General features: G+C 39.8%; 1 protein-coding gene across 1 annotated transcript in view; it reads left to right on the top strand.

Annotated features, from left to right (window-relative positions):
• csmd2 (CUB and Sushi multiple domains 2) overlaps positions 1–19,044 on the top strand; it is a 267,965-nt gene that overhangs the window by 221,583 nt on the left and 27,338 nt on the right. Inside the window, 10 exon segments of the mRNA XM_068332262.1 lie at positions 1,930–2,107; positions 3,609–3,754; positions 3,854–3,934; positions 4,500–4,613; positions 11,798–11,986; positions 12,640–12,786; positions 15,113–15,301; positions 17,038–17,223; positions 17,350–17,544; positions 17,679–18,107. Coding sequence (XP_068188363.1) covers positions 1,930–2,107; positions 3,609–3,754; positions 3,854–3,934; positions 4,500–4,613; positions 11,798–11,986; positions 12,640–12,786; positions 15,113–15,301; positions 17,038–17,223; positions 17,350–17,544; positions 17,679–18,107 — 1,854 coding nt within the window.

Here is a 19,044-nt window from a genome sequence, read left to right as displayed (position 1 = left end):
GGACATGTCCAGAGGACTTGATAAGTACTTGATAAGTACTTTAATCAATTATAAAAACCAGCAATTATAATTTTGATTGCATGTTTTAATCATTTGTTCAAAATTTCACTTCAAATAACAGATATATTTTATAATTTTGTTTTGGGTTTTTTTCTTGGTCACTCTCTGTCAAGGCAAAGAAACACTTGCTATGAAGACACAGAGAGGAAGCAGATGTGGAAATATAGACTGCAATGCTTAATTTATATTGCTGTTCTTCTGTGAATAACTGGGACAACCATCCTGCCACTGTCAAAATATGTGGGACTACTCCTGTTTTCAGCTGAAGTGCATGTTGAAATGGGACGCAAGACTTGTACAGTTACCACTTAGTGTTGTAAAAAAAAAAGTGTGTGACTAAGGACCTTTGCATTTTTGAAAATCAAACAGAATTACACTTTTGAGTGGTATTTTCACCTCACACACAGACACCCAGCAAACATAAACCAAGCATCAGTCTTTCTGTCATTGCAGTATTCCTCTGAGGAGGATGAGAGAAATAAGTACATTGATTTTTGTTACCTTGTCTTGACTCATTTGTCGTGCATTCACAGGATCACATATGTCATACCAATAGAGCGAAGCTTTTTTTTATGTTATTCCCACCTCACATTCTACTTAACCTTGGATCTAGATTTTTTTTTTCCTTTTGCTCTGTTTTTATATAAAATAATGTGTTTCACAATTCAACAGCAACAGGGTCACAAGTTCTATGTCTTTAACTATCCATTCAATCAACATGACACTCTACATAATAAGGTTAAGTAGTTTACCAGTTGATAACGTGAATCAGAAGTGCAGCTCCACAGGAGGGGCAGGATGTAATCAGCCCTTCTGATCAATAGCCCATTATCAAGTTAGGGGCTACTTGCTTAAATGACCCAGGTTTTGATTTGAGCTAAGGCACATTCCCCATCTTGTTTCCTGTCTTTGAAAATTAAGGTAAAAGACATCAAATAATGTAGAATAAGTCTATTTCTGCTTTGTAAATGATCAAACAATCTTAGATATCCAGGGGTGTGCCATAAAGCTGAATAATCAGAGTTGCGAGAGAGATCTGCCCGACAGTGATTACCACTCTTTCCCGATTTGTTTTATTGCTCCACCACAGCGAGTATGTGTCCAATGGGACTTGAGCTTGCAATCATTAAATTGGTTAGAAAATCCCGAGTTCCTCAACAAAGTTTCAAATGTAGTAAAAATGTTTAGATTTGGGCTTGACTGCACTGTGGTCCAAATGACATCAATGTAATTTTTAAACACCAGTATATAATGGAGTTTTCAGGTGTGACATCAACATGTAATTTTATGTTTCAAACACACAAAACACACTATTTTAAACACAAAATGAATATCCATTCCCTCCAATACACTGTACATATACACACTCCCCAAAAGCCAAGTCAACACTAACCCCCTGGCTCATATCCATACAGTCCTTTCACCCCATAGGGAAATGTTTGAGGCCTTATCTTAGTGAAACACGCCATCCAAACCATCACTTTCTAACAGGCTTTACTGGCTAATCTTTCACTCAGACAGGCGCCTGGGCACTCGACGAAGTGCAAAACAGAGGGTGAGAGAGACACCGAAGGGAGAAGGGAAGCAAAAGAATTGAGGGATGAAAAATGTCCTTTTTCAGATTGCGGTTGAATTAACAATCTACAATCTGTCTTATCTTGTATTCATGGTCTGCTCTCTCTCTCTCTCTCTCTCTCTCTCTCTCTCTCTCTCTCTCTCTCTCTCTCTCTCTCTCTCTCTCTCTCTCTATATATATATATATATATATATATATATATATATATATATATACACACACACACACATAAACACACACGCACGCACACACACACACACCTTTCCTCTTCCTTTTTTCCTTCCGTCTGTCAGTGCCTTGTGGCGGGAACATCACATCAGAAAATGGGACCATATTTTCCCCAGGGTATCCAGAGGAGTACCCCAACTCAGCTGACTGCTCCTGGCTAATCACTGTGTCTCCGGGCTCTGGAATCAAACTGAATTTCACTCTACTACAGGTTCATGGACCTAATGACTTCATTACCGTCTGGTAAGCGTGAAAGCTCACCCATTTCTGATATAAAAGCTCACTCCTCCTAAATTTACTTGTATGATTGTTATCTTTGTGTAAATTTGCTTTTCTATGCAATAATATACAGACAATTTTACTTATAGCTCTTGGTGTTCTCACTTACATGTAATAAAAGCCATTTAAGGACAGTTGAAGCAGTAGGAATAGTGTCTGTGTTGGGGTGAATAGTGTTTGAATAGTGTTTGTGTTGGGGTGGTGTATGGCGTTTTGCCTGACTGAGTATCAAAGTGTAAAGCTTTCTCTCATCAACCCCATAATGCTTGGTTGGCCATGCCATATGTGCGACCAAAGACAGGATTTTTCATGCTTGATCGCTGCCAATCCCAGTTGATGCCCACTCTCTGAGACAGTCCCCCAAGGTCTCAGAGAGTGGGCATCAACTGGGCTCTCAGCGAGACTGGAGGTCTGACTGCCAGCCAACCTGGCAACATGAAGACCACATAAACATCCCTGTGATGAGGAGCAACATCTAAGCTGAGATAGATGTTTATAGAATAATTCTTTGGTCTTTGAGAATTTAATGTAACAAAGTCCGTAAACCCTTTGAACTGCCAGGCAGAAGGCCTGGCAGGAGGCAGGCAGGAGGCCTAGAGGAAGACCATAGAGGAGGCTTATGGATGTGGTGAAAGAGGACATGGAGGTAGTTGGTGAGAGAGAAGAGGATGCAGGGCTAGATGGAGGCAACTGATTTGTTGTGGCGACCGCTGAAGGGAAAAGCCAAAAGGAAAAGAAGTAGAATGTCCGTACACCCAAACTGATCCAAAATATGTACTTTCTATCATATTGTTGATATTTTTTGCTTGTAAAAAGTCCCCACTCTGTTGATCTTACCTCAACAAGCGTATGCAGAGCCAAGATGTGAAATATTGTATTCTCCAATTTCCAGTTACCACCACTGTGTATCTATCCACTGAACTACTGAGCCAAAAAAAATGGTCCCCCTAATGGCGAATTGGCCAGAGTTTTGTCAGGCAGCAGTCCCCAGCCAACTGTTTCCAGAGCAGCTTCTAATCTCCCATGCTCAGTCTGACAGCCAGAGACAGATGGTTTTTAAGATGAATGGTTGTGGCAGGAATCTGGGAGCTGGCTTAATCGGCCATGGTCACACAAGGGGACTGCCAAGGGTGGGCCATAGCTTCCAGGGAAACTCCCATTGGATGATTGTTAGCAGGACCAGCGCAATCCAGGGCAGTCGTTCAATGCTTATCTGCAGTTTCTACCTTATGCCAACGTAATGACACCGAGCAGTCTTTTTTTTTTGGGTGTAATTGAGTGAACACTATGTTGGAGGTTGAGTGACAATAGTCGGGCTTGCGCCCTTGTTTGGGTTTTTCTCAGATATGTCTAACAAAGACTCAACGTGACTTATATTTTGAGACACCAAGCATTTGAGCCTCATAGGTAATTATGATTGCTTCGATTCACTGGGTTTTTATTCAAAATAATTTTTCATCTTTAGGGATGGTCCACAGGAGACAGTCAGGAAGCTTGGTGTGTTCACCGATGGTGAGCCAAATGAACCACCCAGTAGCACATCCAACCAGGTGCTAATTCGTTTCCGTAGTAATGCAGAGAAAGGTGGATTGTTTTGTATTAGCTATCAAGGTTCGTAAAGTTCTGTCTTCTTTTTTCCAAATTTGTCCCAGATCATTTACACATTTTGTTTTTTTAATTATGTCCATCTCTTTGATGCTCTCACTAAAGCTTACAGACTTCAGTTCTGCCTTCCTCCCCCGATTATTCCAAAAGCAGAGATCCTGATGGCGAGCAAAGAGTTCAAAATTGGTAGGTTGCAAAACCTATAATGCTTTATATACACACAGCTATGTACACACTGACATTAAGAATCACTCAATTTGAGGCACTTCTACCATGCCTGTTTTAGATGTTGGTCACATCCTGACTTGTAAAATCAAAACATTCACAATATTCCTTTTTGCATACTAGCAAGTTCCTGTCTTGTAAGGTTATCCAACTAAATAAAGAATCAACTCTAGGACTTTCAGAAAGCAGTATGAATGAATGTCTATCACAATATAATCAAAATGATGCGCTTCCATATATTGTGAGAAAATATTTCTTTAAATCTACAGTATTTGCATAACTCCTTGACTCATTGCTATGCGACACAGACAAGTTACATGATTCCCAGTGGGGCTTTGTTATGTTCAACTTTCCTTTTACCGAGACACAAAATTAATCATCAGGTTATTCAGATTTTGATTCAGTATCCAGGTGAAGCAGCTCTGATTTGGTATGTGAAGACACTCTGGTTATCAACCCTACAGATTGTCGTTTGTATCTCTCATTGATCTCTGTGTAACTTACAATTCTCCGTCTGTCTGTTCAGGTGATATTGTGCGGTACCGATGTCTTCCAGGCTACCTGTTGAGTGGAAATAGCATCCTCACATGCCGGTTGGGTACACATTTGGAGTTTGACGGGCCTCCGCCCACATGTGATGGTGGGTAATCACTTTTGGCTTAAAAAAATTTAAATCTATATTTACTGAAAAATTCTTCTGGAAATAAATAAAAATAACAGCAAACATTAATAAAGGGAGAATATTCAAAAAAACAATAGGCATACTTGAAAAATGTTCTTTGAAGGTCCCACATTATACCCTTTTTATTTGAACCCACACAGCTGCTAGCTGTCCAAATATGGTGTATTTGAAGTGTATTGCCCCAAACTGATCTGTGGTCCTTAATATCTGCTATTGAAAATGATGAAGTGTCCTCCTCACCCCTCTCAGTGGGGAGGAGGACGAATGGAAGCTAGGACACTAAAAAATCTGCATACTATATCTGAGTATACAGTACATTCTAATTCACTTATCTACTCTCTATTTGTTACCATTCATTTTAGCTCTTCTTTATTAAATACTCCTTATTCTGACATTCTCAATGTTTTAGGCAGGCTACATAAACACGGTCTGAAGCAGAGCCAAATCGTTAGCCACATTCAAGCAGGCTTTACTTATGGTCATAAGCAACTGCAATTAATATAAAAACTTGGTCTTTGTGATGTGTATGTGTGTTTGCTAAGCTACTGAGGATATGCCGTGTGTGGACATGCACTCTAGGCAGGCTACACAAACACAGACCAAAGCAAGGCTAAGTCATTAACCAAATACAAGCTCCGGAGAGAGGGCAGGTTTTTGATGGGCTTGGGATAGGTCAATCACTTCTGTCAATCACTCCCATTGTTACATCACAACGGGCACTGGTCTGGTCTGGAATGGATAGGGGTTTTTTTTTGGACTCTTGGACAAATTTCTGCTCTACAGTTGAAACAGGGAGCGTTTGTTTTACCAGGTCCTAGGAGTTGTTAGGGTTAGGGAGAACCATTACATATACAGTGCCTTGCGAAAGTATTGCCCCCCCCCTAGAACTTTTTGACATTTTGCCACATTTCAGGCTTCAAGCTTAAAGATAACAAACTGAAAATATTTTTTCAAGAATCAACAACATGTGTGTGTGTGTAGAAAAAATGTTTGTTTTTTTTTCACAATATGACCCCTTTAAAATAGTTTTTGCATTTTGCATAGCACTTAAGTTGACATTGTTCCATGATTGTATAATGGTTCACATTGTATTGTTTTAGTTCATTTCCAGCAGTGTCCTATAAGTTTGCTTTAAACATGCCTTTTGCATTAGTTGTATTTCGCCCTCCATAGGGATCTTTCTGCCAGTTTTCATGGATCCACTGTCACGTATCAATTTCGGCACTTTCCATCTCTGCAGATGATAGCTGACTCCCATGAGAATGAGGGTGTATGCTGCAGTGCTCTCCACATGCTGGGATATCATTCTCCCAGGGGAATCGATGAGTGCACTGTTCCCAACTTCCCGCTTTATCAGAAAACTGAATGTTGTGTTTGACACATTTCCTCCAGGCACATTACTGGTTGCATCATGGGGTTCCTGTTTTTTTCTGTTTTAAATACCAAAACTACATACATCTCATTACACATTAATCTTTGCCTTTTTTAAAATATCTTACTCTGTTGTATGGTGGACAAGGGACACTAAGTGACATATTTACTGAAATTACTAAATTTCAAAATGAATCAAATGCATTAACAATGAGATGAGGTGAAATATAAGGACATACAAGGCATGTAAACCCCACCTTGTTTATACCGTCTGTAATGCCCTGGCTGATGCCTACCTTGCTGTAGTCACCTGCAGCTGATGTGTAAATAAAATCGCCGACTGACAACAATGCTTGTATTCCAATTTCAAAAACATCAAGTTTAATGCACAGCTTTGCCTCCAAAGCAATTCTTCATGCTGTTTCAGAGGAAAATCTCTCAGTTAAAAGCATTTTGTTTGCAGTTTGGGATGCATTTTTCAGAGAACAACACATAATGTGAGGGACAAAAGTGCCATCAGACTCTCTATCACTAAACAGACTAAGGTGGCGGAAAGAACAGTAATATATAAAGAATTAAGGATTGCAAGAAAGAGTCTGTTAAAGAGAACACGAAGTTACAAACCAATTTTGGTGCAAAGATGGGGAGCGACGAGCACATGCGCAGATGAGCCTCATCATTGACAAGTTCTTAAAATGTCTTAAAAAGTTTGTTATCCAGAAATTTAATACTGAGGCCATTAATGTCCCAGAGTCAATTTATTCAAACCCTGCTCGAGGAAAACGAAATAATCAGTATGGAATAGATTGAAGAAAAGCTGATAATTGAGCCAAAGGATGTGGAACGAGCGAGGGCAGGACAGGTGTAGGGAAGAGAACGTTAGGGACAAAGTTGGAGGGTAGTGAAAAGACAAAGTGAGCAGCTCATTGAGATGCAGGGGATCTGCCAGCTGCAGCTGCACCTATCAAATCACCACTTCTAGCTCTGACAAGCATAACCCTCCCTGCAAGGCTAACTGCCGCCACTGTCCCTCTGCACGCACACACACACACACACACACACACACACACACACACACACACACACACACACACACACACACATCCAGCAGCACACCCTCGTATGTGCTGTATAAACATACTGGTCCGGCCCGTGTCTTGGTCTCAAAGTGGTGTTGTCAGTGCAATAGTTTTCCAGAGAAAAACACTGGAGCATACAGTTGGCTCTGCAGTGTTGCTCCCTCCCTCTGTGCCAATGTGCCCTCTCGTCCTCTGTATTCTCTGTCTGCTCTGTTGTCTCACTTGGGACTCTTGCTTGTCATTTGTCACTTCCTGTGAAGACAGAGTAGATTTATTGTAATGCATGTCTTTTTTTCTCTGTTTTGTTCATATGTCTCTCTCTCTCTCTCTCTCTCTCTCTCTCTCTCTCTCTCTCTCTCTCTCTCTCTCTCTCTCTCTCTCTCTCTCTCTCTCTCAATCTCTCGGCGGCCCATCCCTTTTGATCAGCTCATTATCTCTCCTCAGATTATGATATTTAAATACTGAAATTAGTAAATGCATCTCCACAGTACTGCTCCACTAGAAGCTTATGGCATTAAAGCAGGGATTCCCAAAGTGTGGTGCGCGAACCCCCTGTGGTGCGCGAGCTGCCGCTAGGGGGTGCGCGAGTGTAATGGAAGCTGAGCACCTTGAAATACATAAATAATTAAATAAATAATTTAAACACTTTTTAATGGAGGATTAACAGTTTAAATATTTAAATTCATTCACGGAAATCATTTGTAATTTTCAATTAAAAAATGTTTTGGGAAACATTTAAATAAATAAAAAAATACCCAAAATGCACTTGGCTTTCTCCTAGCTACGTGCTAACTTGTTGTGATAGCAACAACAATAATATGCCGAAATGCAGAACGGGTTAAAAACGGGCCGTCTGTCCGGTATTAAATCTGGGAGAAATGAAAGAGGACAGGATACATTGGCCACAACTGAGAGCTGTGCAGTCTACCAGGCTGAAGAAATCCAGCAGGAAAAAGAGAGTGATGATGACGAGACAGGGGAAACTGAAAATGAGGAGTACAGAACACAGAAAACTCATCCGGGCACTTCATTGGGAAAAGGGGGTAAAGAACACAATCAGACTCGTACTCAAAAGAGAAAATATGATGTTGAACTTGGGCCTACGTTATTTTGATTCTTTGTGGCGGAATAGCATATTTGTTACCATTTAATAACTGTTACGGTTTGTTAAATAGGCCTGTTTGTTACATATCAGGGCTGGAAATTGCGCCCATTTTGGTCGCATATGCGCCCAAATTTTTGTCAGTGCGACTAATAAATATATTTGGGAGCACCGGTACGACTAGGGGAAAAAAATCTGGTGCGCCTTTTTTTGTGAGATGGCGCTCCTGCGGTCCTGCTAGGAAACAATGAGAGCGCAGCTGCGGCTGCTCTCCTGGGGGAGAGAGGCGGAACGGAGATGGACGGAGCGTCTCCATCGCTCTGTCGCTGCCTTGCTTTTGGGTAGGTGCTCCTGAAGTCTTTGCTGGTGCTACTAACTTCTACATTTGGGAGCACCGGTGCTACCAAGAAAAAAAGTTAATTTCGAGCCCTGCATAGTAATAACTGCTGTTCATCACTCATCTGTAGTCGGCTCGCTCGGCGACCATTTTGACTTAAAATATTATTCTTGTCATTTTTATATTGTTACTATTATTCTCCCAACCGTTTCTAAAGTGAGAGATCATTAGGCCCATTAATGCACAATCTATTCTGTGTTAACAGGAGCCTATATTATTAAACTTGATACCTATATGGCTATAAAGACTATGCCTTGTCTTTCTTTTTTTTCGTGTTTTGGGGGTGCGTCAGCTAAGTCGGGAGGTAGAAGTGGGTGCGCGGACTGAAACGTTTGGGAACCGATGCATTAAAGAGTTATCCACATGAGCATCTTTACTGGAACACAAAAATCAATGTACATGGATGCAGTTGTGTGCAATTGTGCTTCTTTGCATATAAGACCTGCCATCATATTTTACATCAGTAAATTTTTGCAAAATACTAATGGTTACCATTCCTGCTATGGGTTTATTCTATTCCACCTGTCATTAAATCAAAATTTAATACTGAGCCCAATCAGTGATGATCTCACCCTGTTTGTTGAAGCTACTTTTTCCAGCTGTCAGATTTGTCCCCTAATACCCTTTTGTTTACAGCAGGAGAGCGAAATGCTTCATTTCAAAGTGGTTTAGTTTAATAAGTAGCAACCTATAGATAACAGCCCCTGTCTGTCTGTTTCCATCAGCCCCGAGACTAGCTGAAAGCAGTTTTGAAGACACACTGGAGCTCTCTGAAAGGTCACTGACAAGACTGATCTCATTCTTTTGAGAATTGATTGTTTAATGAACTTCTCTCTTTGATTTTATATCCCACTTCCAGGTGCAATCAGTTTCACTAAGAGTGATGGATTTAAGTGTTCACACTCACATCAAACTGAGATGCTCGAGGCTGTGAATGATTTCACAGACTTGAATATCTTCTCTGGCATTTGAGATGAGAATAGATTACTGTCACTTCCAAAGTTAGATGCCAAAAGCACTTTGTATATTTCTAATTTCCACATGATACATGATGGGATAGTGCTAATGTAGGTAGTAGGTAGCAGGTGCATTTGCACATGCTTTGGAACATGAAAGCTTTCTATTGCACAGCATGTAATGTCAGATTTATTCTATATTCATATTAACCTATGTTTTAGCTTCTTGTGGGAGGTAGAATATGTTCTAGAGGGACAACTAATGTTGATTTTGTAATGATGGTAGCCTAGAGGGTGTGACTTCAGTTTGACTATTGTTGCATGTAATTTCCGACCTTTCTCTCCTTTCATTTCTCCTGATTCTTCGACTGTAACTACTCAAAAAATGCAGAAAAAGGACTCAGCCATGGGAAACAACATTTAGATTTTTAGATATGTATAGGAGGGCTTCCTGTCACTCCAAAAATATGCAATTTAGGCCAATTGATCACTCTAAATTGTCCATAGATATGAGTGCTTAAGCAAGTGGTTGTCGTCTTTTACGTGGCCCTGCAATGTGCTGCTGAAGCATCTAGGGTGTACTCCACTCAAAACCAGTTGGGATATGCTTTGACTTGCCCTGTTCATTCTGGAATGATAGAAAAAGATAATGACAGAAGGATAAGACAGGAACATGCCTCATTTTATCATGCTTTTCTGTGAGTGACAGCTTACTTGATGATATCTGACATTTCCTGCAGCAATACGTCTCCCTTTTACCCCCTTCGACATGCCAAGCAAAGTTAAAACCATTGCTAAGAATAATTTGCAAATGCATTTTAACCAAGGCTGTCTGATATCTCTTTGTCCATTCAAGTGTTGCACACAAGCAAATGCTTAAATACAGACATTCCCCGTCCATGTAAACAATAACAAGTGTATATCTGCCTACAAAGGGTCAGCGTTGATAGGATATGAAGTGTAACATTCAGCTAATTCAATGCTGTAATGATGTAATGAAAGCTCTGGTAGAGCAAAGTGCTTCCCCACCTTGAGGCAGAACATGCTCAGGTTTTCAAATCACAATGCTCATTTACATTTACACTTCAGATTGACTGTCCTGCAACACTTGGTTTACAAATACATTCACATAAAAGTGTGCGTACAAAAAATAATAATAATAATGGCCACATTCACTTTGAAGTGGATTTAATCACATTTGAAAACATTCATGTGTTGTTGTTTTTTTTTTTTTTATTTACACTGACTTTGCAAAATGCCACCGGCGTCTGTTTAACAAGGTGAATTTATTGATTTGCATTGAATTTGAAATGGACTGTTGTTAATTGTAAAGATCAAACATGTTCTTGATTTGAGTTCAGTGTCAACACAGTTCAAATTATTATGCACACCAAATTAGGCCCTCAGGATTCCATGTAATGCACAATAACATGCAGTCAATTTCACAAATCTCACATTTGATTATTATGAATTGATTGTCTTTTTTAGCAAAAAAAAAAGAAAATTTGCAAGGAAGGAAATGAAACATATTTTTTTTCTTTTCATGGATAACCAACACCCAGCCCCATCAGGTGAGTGGGAAAAATAAAAGAAAAAAGAAAGTGGTTGCATTGTGTCATCTTCGCAGGATTAGTATCCTCTCATGTGGTAGCTATTTTTAGGTGGTTCCACTGTGTGTGCAGACAGCTTTAGAAGATGCTTGGCTTCACACCTTGACAAAGAAAACCCACAACAGACAGGGATTCTGTGTAATGTCTGATAATGCAGACTGAAACCACTAGAAAATGTCACAAGGATGTCAAGAGCCAATGGATGTGGTCCACCCAGACGAGCCACAGCAGTAGGGCAGATGTGAGGTGTAGATTCCCTTTCTGAATCTTTGCTGCATTTTTCACATTTTGACAATGCACAAAGATAATATAATATGCTCACAATGAATCAGTAATATCATGTGCTCTGTATGTGCCATATTTTAGACCGATTTAGTATGCGCAGCCTTGTTTCTTGGGACACCCTCAGGTCTAGAATGACAATTAGCTTAGCTATGCTCTTATTCACATTGACATGTCCTTCATATGAAGCTATCAATCCAATACACGCCTCAAGGCAAATTAAATTCACCGACGGAATGCAACATCAAAAGTTCAGTTACAAACCAAAACAGAACCATTCTGTGTAAACAGTTACATTTTGTATTTCAATGCCTTTTTCCCTTTGTTTCTCATTTATCTCAACAGTGACTTGTCCCATTAATGAGGTTTTGACAGCCTCTACTGGTGTCATCATGAGTCAGTCACCTGGTAACGGTTTCCCACATTTTGAGTCTTGCTCCTGGGTGGTCAAAATTGAACCTGGATACAACATTACCTTCACTATTGAACACTTCCAGACCAGCCGACAGTTTGATGAGCTAGAGATATTTGATGGTGAGTGAGTTGTGACTGAATATTTGTATGACAATTAATTGCTGTCATATAATGTTTTTTTATTTTTTTGTTTTACCTTGTATTTATTAAGATCCGTATATTATTGCTGTGCTGTAACCAATATGGTTTATGTCATACAAACTACACACATTAGTAAGTATCAGTCTATGGCTGTATAACATCTCTGCAACCTACTTGTTTGACCCGGGAGTTGATTTCACCAATATGATTCAGACAGCAGAAAGATCTCACATGTCTCCCTTTATGGATAAAGAATGACTACATCTGTCTTGTTCATCGGCACGTGATTCCAGGCATCGTCAGCAACTCTGCTAGGCCGCTCTGAGAAAATAGTGGTCTGATACACCATTCTTCCTGATTAGTGCTTTTCATCTCCTGTAGAGTGAAAGGAGGAAGACATTTACTAACCTTGGGATTGCCAAGCCAATTATGGAAAAAAGAGGAGCTTAATAAATTTTGAACTTACCTCAAGTGTCACCAAATGCACCATCCTTCAAAAAGCTGTGACTTTGGGGAATTATATTCATTAAAACTTATTTTCTCTGTTCTTGTAATTAAATCTACAAGAATAACACCTTTGACATCCATCAGGTTTAGTGTTAAGTTTATGACATTCTTTCCTCTCACCTTAGGCCCCTCCAGACAGAGCCCTCTCCTGATTACCCTCAGTGGAAACTACTCCAGCCCCCTAAGCATCACAAGCTCCAGCAACAAAGTCTACCTGCACTGGTCCTTTGATCACACTACCAGTCACAAAGGCTTTCGCATACGCTACTCAGGTAAATCAAAGTCAAGCCGTCTCTTTTTACTGAGGAAGCTGAGGTCATTCAACATCTGCAACACCATACTAAGCATGCTCTATCAGTATACAGTATGTCAGTATGCATATGTATATATAAATTGTATATCTATGTGTATGTATTCATATATACATATATGTGTACAGGTATATGTGTGTATATGTGTCCATGTATACACACACACACACACACACATGATACACACACATACACACACAAACACACACACAATTTGAGTGTATTCATTTACTTTTTTGATTTACTACAGGAAATTTATCTTTGGCTTAGTGTTCCTGGTTACTGTTGTGTCTTTAATCGCAACAGAGATTTCTTTAGCTTCTTGAGTCAATAAGACCAAGATGTGGTCTACACACTGCAGCTAAAACATCTAGAAATATTACCCATCTCCATGACAACCTAACGGGGGTGGTTGGTATCTGCAGGCGCTACTCACTGTGCCACACAGACCTGGATATTAGTAAATACTGCTTATGTATTTCTTCTTATTCTTCTGATTTGTCCTGCTCCCATGAAGGATCTGTAGCTATTTGACACCTGCATAACTCTCCTTGAATTATGGCTGTGTAAATATTTAACAGCCTCCCTCCATTCCTTATCAACAGCACTCATCCAGATTGACTAATCGTCTGTCTCTCCTCAGTGGAAATCTCTTTTTCTTCAGCCGGATGTTCTGTATTTTTCATGCATTTTTTCTGTCCCTTCTCTTACATTTTTTGTTTGCCATAATGCTTTTTTGCCATAGCAGGCCGATTGACAGATGGACTAGATGATGGTTGGGAATCCACAAGTTGCTCTGGTTAATGCAAAGTTGGGTTCTGTAGTATCCTGATGGAGAGAAAGAAATGTATGAATCAAAACAGATCCATGCATTTGGCTTTGTTCTTCATTAAATTCATCCTGTCTTCCATCACCATCGTAAAGACATTCCATCCAACAAGTCTTCAGTCCATTTTTGTTTTTTCAATTTGTATCCATATACAGTATATTTCTCCCACCTCATTTAGACAACATCGTATTTGCTCTTACGTCCCCGCCCGTCTCTTCCAATCTACCGATTATCTATTCAAATTCTGTCACCTGTCAATGCAGATCTAAATCCTTGAACTGGAGAGCTGATTGTATTTAAATAACCTTTATGCTATAACAGGCGGAGAGAGGAAAGGGGACAGGAACACTGAGAACTGAAAACCAGTAAGACACAGATAGAAAGGATCAATTGAGCTCAGGAAGTTTCCACAAGGAGAAGGCCTCACCGCGGAACATAAAATAGCTCAGTCATCATTCACCATTAAACAGAATTTGATGTTCTGTTGGCTTTTTTATTCCATATCCATTAACCATCAAGAAATGTCCTAATGAAAATTCATCCTTTCAGGATTGTACAGAGGACAATCTGAGGAGAATCTGCGGACAATCCTGCATTAGAAAAGTACAACGAGTGCCTGGCATTAAAAAAAAAAAGAAAAAAAAAAAAGAGAAAAAATTAAATAAATTTTTGAGTGAACCTGGTATATAATTTTCACATGAAGCCACAAAATTGTTCATCAACATCGACTTTTGCTGTGTGTTGGAACAGTTTGTGTGAGAAAGAGACATCCTATAAATTGTGAGATATTTGGTACTCTGCTGACTTGCATAGCATTTTTTGTAAGGAAGTTTTATCTGATAGTGTGATACTAAAAAGTCCCAGACTTAACTTGTCTCTTCTCTCTTTTTTTATCCATGGTCCACTGCCTCTCAATTTCTCTTTAAAATGACTACCCCTTTACTGTAAATAGAAAGAACACAATATATTCTTTCATGTTTCCACTTTTTTTTATATACAACATGTTGTTGTTGCTTATTGTACAACATGTTATTGTTGCTGCAAAATGTTTTGAGAGACATAAACCTGTTGCTGGTGCTATTCCTGGAAGATAAAGGATGATTAAAGTCACCAATTTAGTCGGCAAACAAAAACAAACACTTTGTTCCTGGTGTTATGTATCCATCACTTTTACTGTATGATCCTCCTCTGCTGCAGCTGACAAACTCTTGTTCCGCTTTGTCGAACATTAATTACCTTTAATCATTTCTCCTCATCTTCAGTCTCCAGTTTTTGCTTTAAAGAGATTGCATTGGTTGTATTAATGCATATCCTCCTAAACCACACCAGGCATAGAAGACGGATGCAAAACAGATCTGGGGCTCTGTGCTGTTGAAGGCACATTAATACTTATATAATCCTTATATAAGTGTGTCTATATTTATATCTTTATAAATATATTTCCTCTTTATTTCATAGCGGCTTACTGCAGCCCTCCAAACAACCCTGTAAATGGCACAGTGCACAGCCTGACAGGCACTAAGCTGGGAAGCACACTACGCTTCAGCTGTGACCAGGGTTTCAGGCTTATTGGCCAGAGCAGTGCTACATGCACCAGGACTGTACAGGGAATCTACCAGTGGAATGCTCCAGTGCCACTTTGCCAAGGTGAGGGCCCAGTCCCGGCAGCAGGTCATGACATAAGATGGGAATGTTGGAAAAATATAGACTCAGAAATACCATGGACTAGCTTGACTTATTTTTCATAATTAAAGTGAGGCAAATCTGTTTGGCAAAATTAATTGGGGCACGATAATTTTACATTGCTAATTCAAATTAACGTAAACTGGAATTTCAATTAAGGTGCATTAAGGTGCACTGAGCTCATTCAGCATTTATTCCCACTTTTCAAAAGTGATGAAATAGGCCTTAAAACTTTGCACAGAAAAGGAAATTTCAACATCTCCAGCCTCAGCAGCATGCTGATTCAGTGAAGACATTTTGTGGCAAATTTATTTTTAAACTTAAGTCATTCTGATTTGAGTTCTTTTTAATAAAAACTCGTGCTGATTCCATTTACTTCGGATCAAAGTGTGATTTCAGTTGACAGTGCTGTTGTCAACTTCTCAGCCCTTGACGTGCTTCAAGAAAAACCACTTCACCAGTCTTCAAAATTGCTTTTAAGATAACCCTGCCATCAGTTTGGTTTACTGGGGTTGAATCCTTTCATATGTTTGTCTTATAGATTATTGTCAAAATTATTTTCTTGCAACTATACTATTTTTTCAGTGATATGATGTTTAGATTTCCTTTTACGCAGTCACTAATGCTCTACTTTGAGAATCCAGTTTCCAACCAGGGGCATTAAGAGAGTTGGCTGGAATGAAAAGCAAGAGCAACAGGGGAGCTATTTAACACCCATTGAAGTCTGCACCAGGTGTAATTTAGATAGATAGATAGATAGATAGATAGATAGATAGATAGATAGATAGATAGATAGATAGATAGATAGATAGATAGATAGATAGATAGATAGATAGATAGATAGATAGATAGATAGATAGATAGATACTTTATTAATCCCGGAGGAAATTGCATATATCCATAAGAAATTAATTCAGTGCGCAGTCGGTCTTTGCGGTCAAATGTTTATGAACCCTCTCCATACTGATATTAAACCACCTTCTATTGTATGACCTCTTCCCACAATTTATCGACTGTTTAAAGCACTTTTGTGTCTCATGTAAGCCCAAAACTGACAGAACGAGCGCACTTCCGGATACTGTCAGCCAATAGAATGCGCGTACGGTATCACATGACTGCCTACCAAAAATCCGCGATGAGGTGGAGCCGCAATCGTTGATGCGCGATTGTGCAAGGGCGCACTGTATGTTCACTTTAGGTGTGATTGCTTAGCTCTGAGCAAAGGGCAACCCTATGTAATGCTTACTGCATCTGTCCTGGCTCTTGGAGTGTACAATGCGCCCTTGCGCATTCGCGCATCAACACTCGCGACTTCACCTCATCGCGGATTTTAGGTAGGCAGTCCCGTGATACCGTACGCGCATTCTATTGGTCAACGGCATACGGAAAACGGCTTTGTTCCGTGAGTCTGGGACTTAGGTGAGACACAAAAGTGCTTCAAACAGTCTATCAGAGTGTGGGAAAAGGTAATACAGATAGAAGGGGGTTTAATATCAGTATGGGAAGGGTCGTAAACGTTTTATAATAAGATAAATAATAAATAATAAGATACGTAGTTTGCAGCTCTATCGCGGAATTCATTAATCGTGTTTTGTTCCTGGAACACATTAACCACAAAGAATGAGGGGGCACTGTATTTGTGCATTTGTGCCCATTGTCACACAGATTCTTTACACTGGTTGTGTTGTCCTTCCTTCTAGTTATGTCATGTGGGATGCCAGTGCCTCCAGTCAATGGCAGCATTGTGGGCCAAGACTTCTCCATAGGTGCCAGGGCCACATACCAATGTAGTCCTGGATTTCGGCTTGGTGCGCCAGTAACAACTTCAGTGATCTGTCAGGAATTTGGGAGGTGGAGCCCCATTGAGGCCGCACCCCGATGTATTTGTGAGCATTTGTTTAGTTATGTCACAGTGTTATCATTGGAAAATGCTTCAAGCAGAACATACTCTAAGAACCATAATCTTGTAGATATCTACACTAATGATCACCTTTTCCTCTCTGACCATGCAGCTGTGACCTGTCCCGACATTGGCCACTCAGCTGTGGAACATGGGAGATGGAGGCTTATTTATGGAACTCAAAACCAATATGATGCGATAATGATGCTCATATGTGACCCAGGATATTACTACAGGGGTCAAAGGGTCATTCAGTGCCAGGTCAACGGCACATGGAACTATCCAGATCCCCGACCAGTCTGTGAGAGTAAGTGTTAATGTCCCACACTTTCATCAACTCCCTTGTTTTCACAGACAAAATGAAATGTATTTGTGAAGAAAATGTAATTCAATAAATGAAAATCACAATTGCATAATGATACGTATTTTTTCTCATGTCAGTCATCTCCTGTGGGGACCTTGGAACTCCACCAAATGGCAACAAGATAGGAACACTGACTGTATATGGAGCCACGGCTATTTTCTCTTGCAACACAGGGTACACCTTGGTTGGATCTCGAGTAAGAGAGTGCATGTCCAATGGGCTTTGGAGTGGATCTCAGGTTCAGTGTCTGGGTAAGTTTTTGAGCACATTTTCGTCAAAAGTTTTTCAAATTTGCATTTCTGATCTTGATTCTTGTCTTCACTGATCCACAGCTGGCCATTGTGGTACCCCGGAGCCAATAGTAAATGGACAGATCATTGGAGAGAATTATAACTATCGAGGGAGCGTTGTGTATCAGTGCAACCCAGGATTTCGACTCATCGGGGTGTCGGTACGAATCTGTGAACAGGACCACCGCTGGTCAGGACGTACTCCTGTCTGTGTCCGTAAGTGACCATTGACTCTGAAAAATTACTTTTAATTAAAGATACATTACCAGGAATGTCCTGGTAATGTGCTTGTTTAGGGCTGATGCACAACCTCCATTTAAATATAATTAGACCAGAGCTTTCTGTCACTGATAACAAATTAACAGCAAGCACCAAATCAAGAAATTGGTGAAAATATTTTTTTTCAATGCAGTTTTATTTATTATTTCCTTCTGCTCTGTTTGTCTGTTTGTGAAGATGTATAGGAAAAAAAATCTTTCCTGATTTTCATGAAACTTTCAGCAAGGGTGGAAGGCAAGGAGTAGACATGAATAATTAAAAGATTAAAAATATATATATTTCCCTCTCACAGAATGAGTAGGTTTCAGCTGCTTGTTGGTCCTTCCCCAGTAGTGTTTGAGCAAGGTAGATGGTGGATAAAAAAGGGAATTCCATTACAAAATCGCAGTACTGAAAAGTTTTTCTAATTGTTTCACAGCCATTGCATTCTAAAGTGAACATAAAGATGCCCACACTTCCACCCAACCCTGCAGGAAATATTTTGGCATAAACACAGCTTTGTAGATGGACAGATATTTCAATATCACTCCTTATGTACTGTTAGTAGCTGAGGCTGAAAAACAGGCACCCAAAGTCAGACAGACAAGAACATCCCTAGTAAAGCAAATGACTCATAATAAAGTAATGCTTGACCTCTTCAGATACCGCCTTATACATCTAGTGCATCATTATGATGATTGAGATAGGATTCTGAAACTACATCTACAGTAAAACATACAATAATATAACTAATTCTGTAGGGAATATATTCACAAATATAGTTGTTAGGATTTGCAGAGCATCAAGAGTTGTCATTTGGCCTTGGCAGATGTATGCACTCTGAGTGTTTTTAAAAATTAGGCAATTATTCCCCAAATAATAGATTTGATCCTTT

This window comes from Antennarius striatus, chromosome 14 (genome assembly GCF_040054535.1).
Source record: "Antennarius striatus isolate MH-2024 chromosome 14, ASM4005453v1, whole genome shotgun sequence".
NCBI classification, from domain to species: Eukaryota; Metazoa; Chordata; class Actinopteri; order Lophiiformes; family Antennariidae; genus Antennarius; species Antennarius striatus.
The sequence above is the reverse complement of the archived record's forward strand: the minus strand, read 5'-3'. Positions and strand labels throughout refer to the sequence as shown.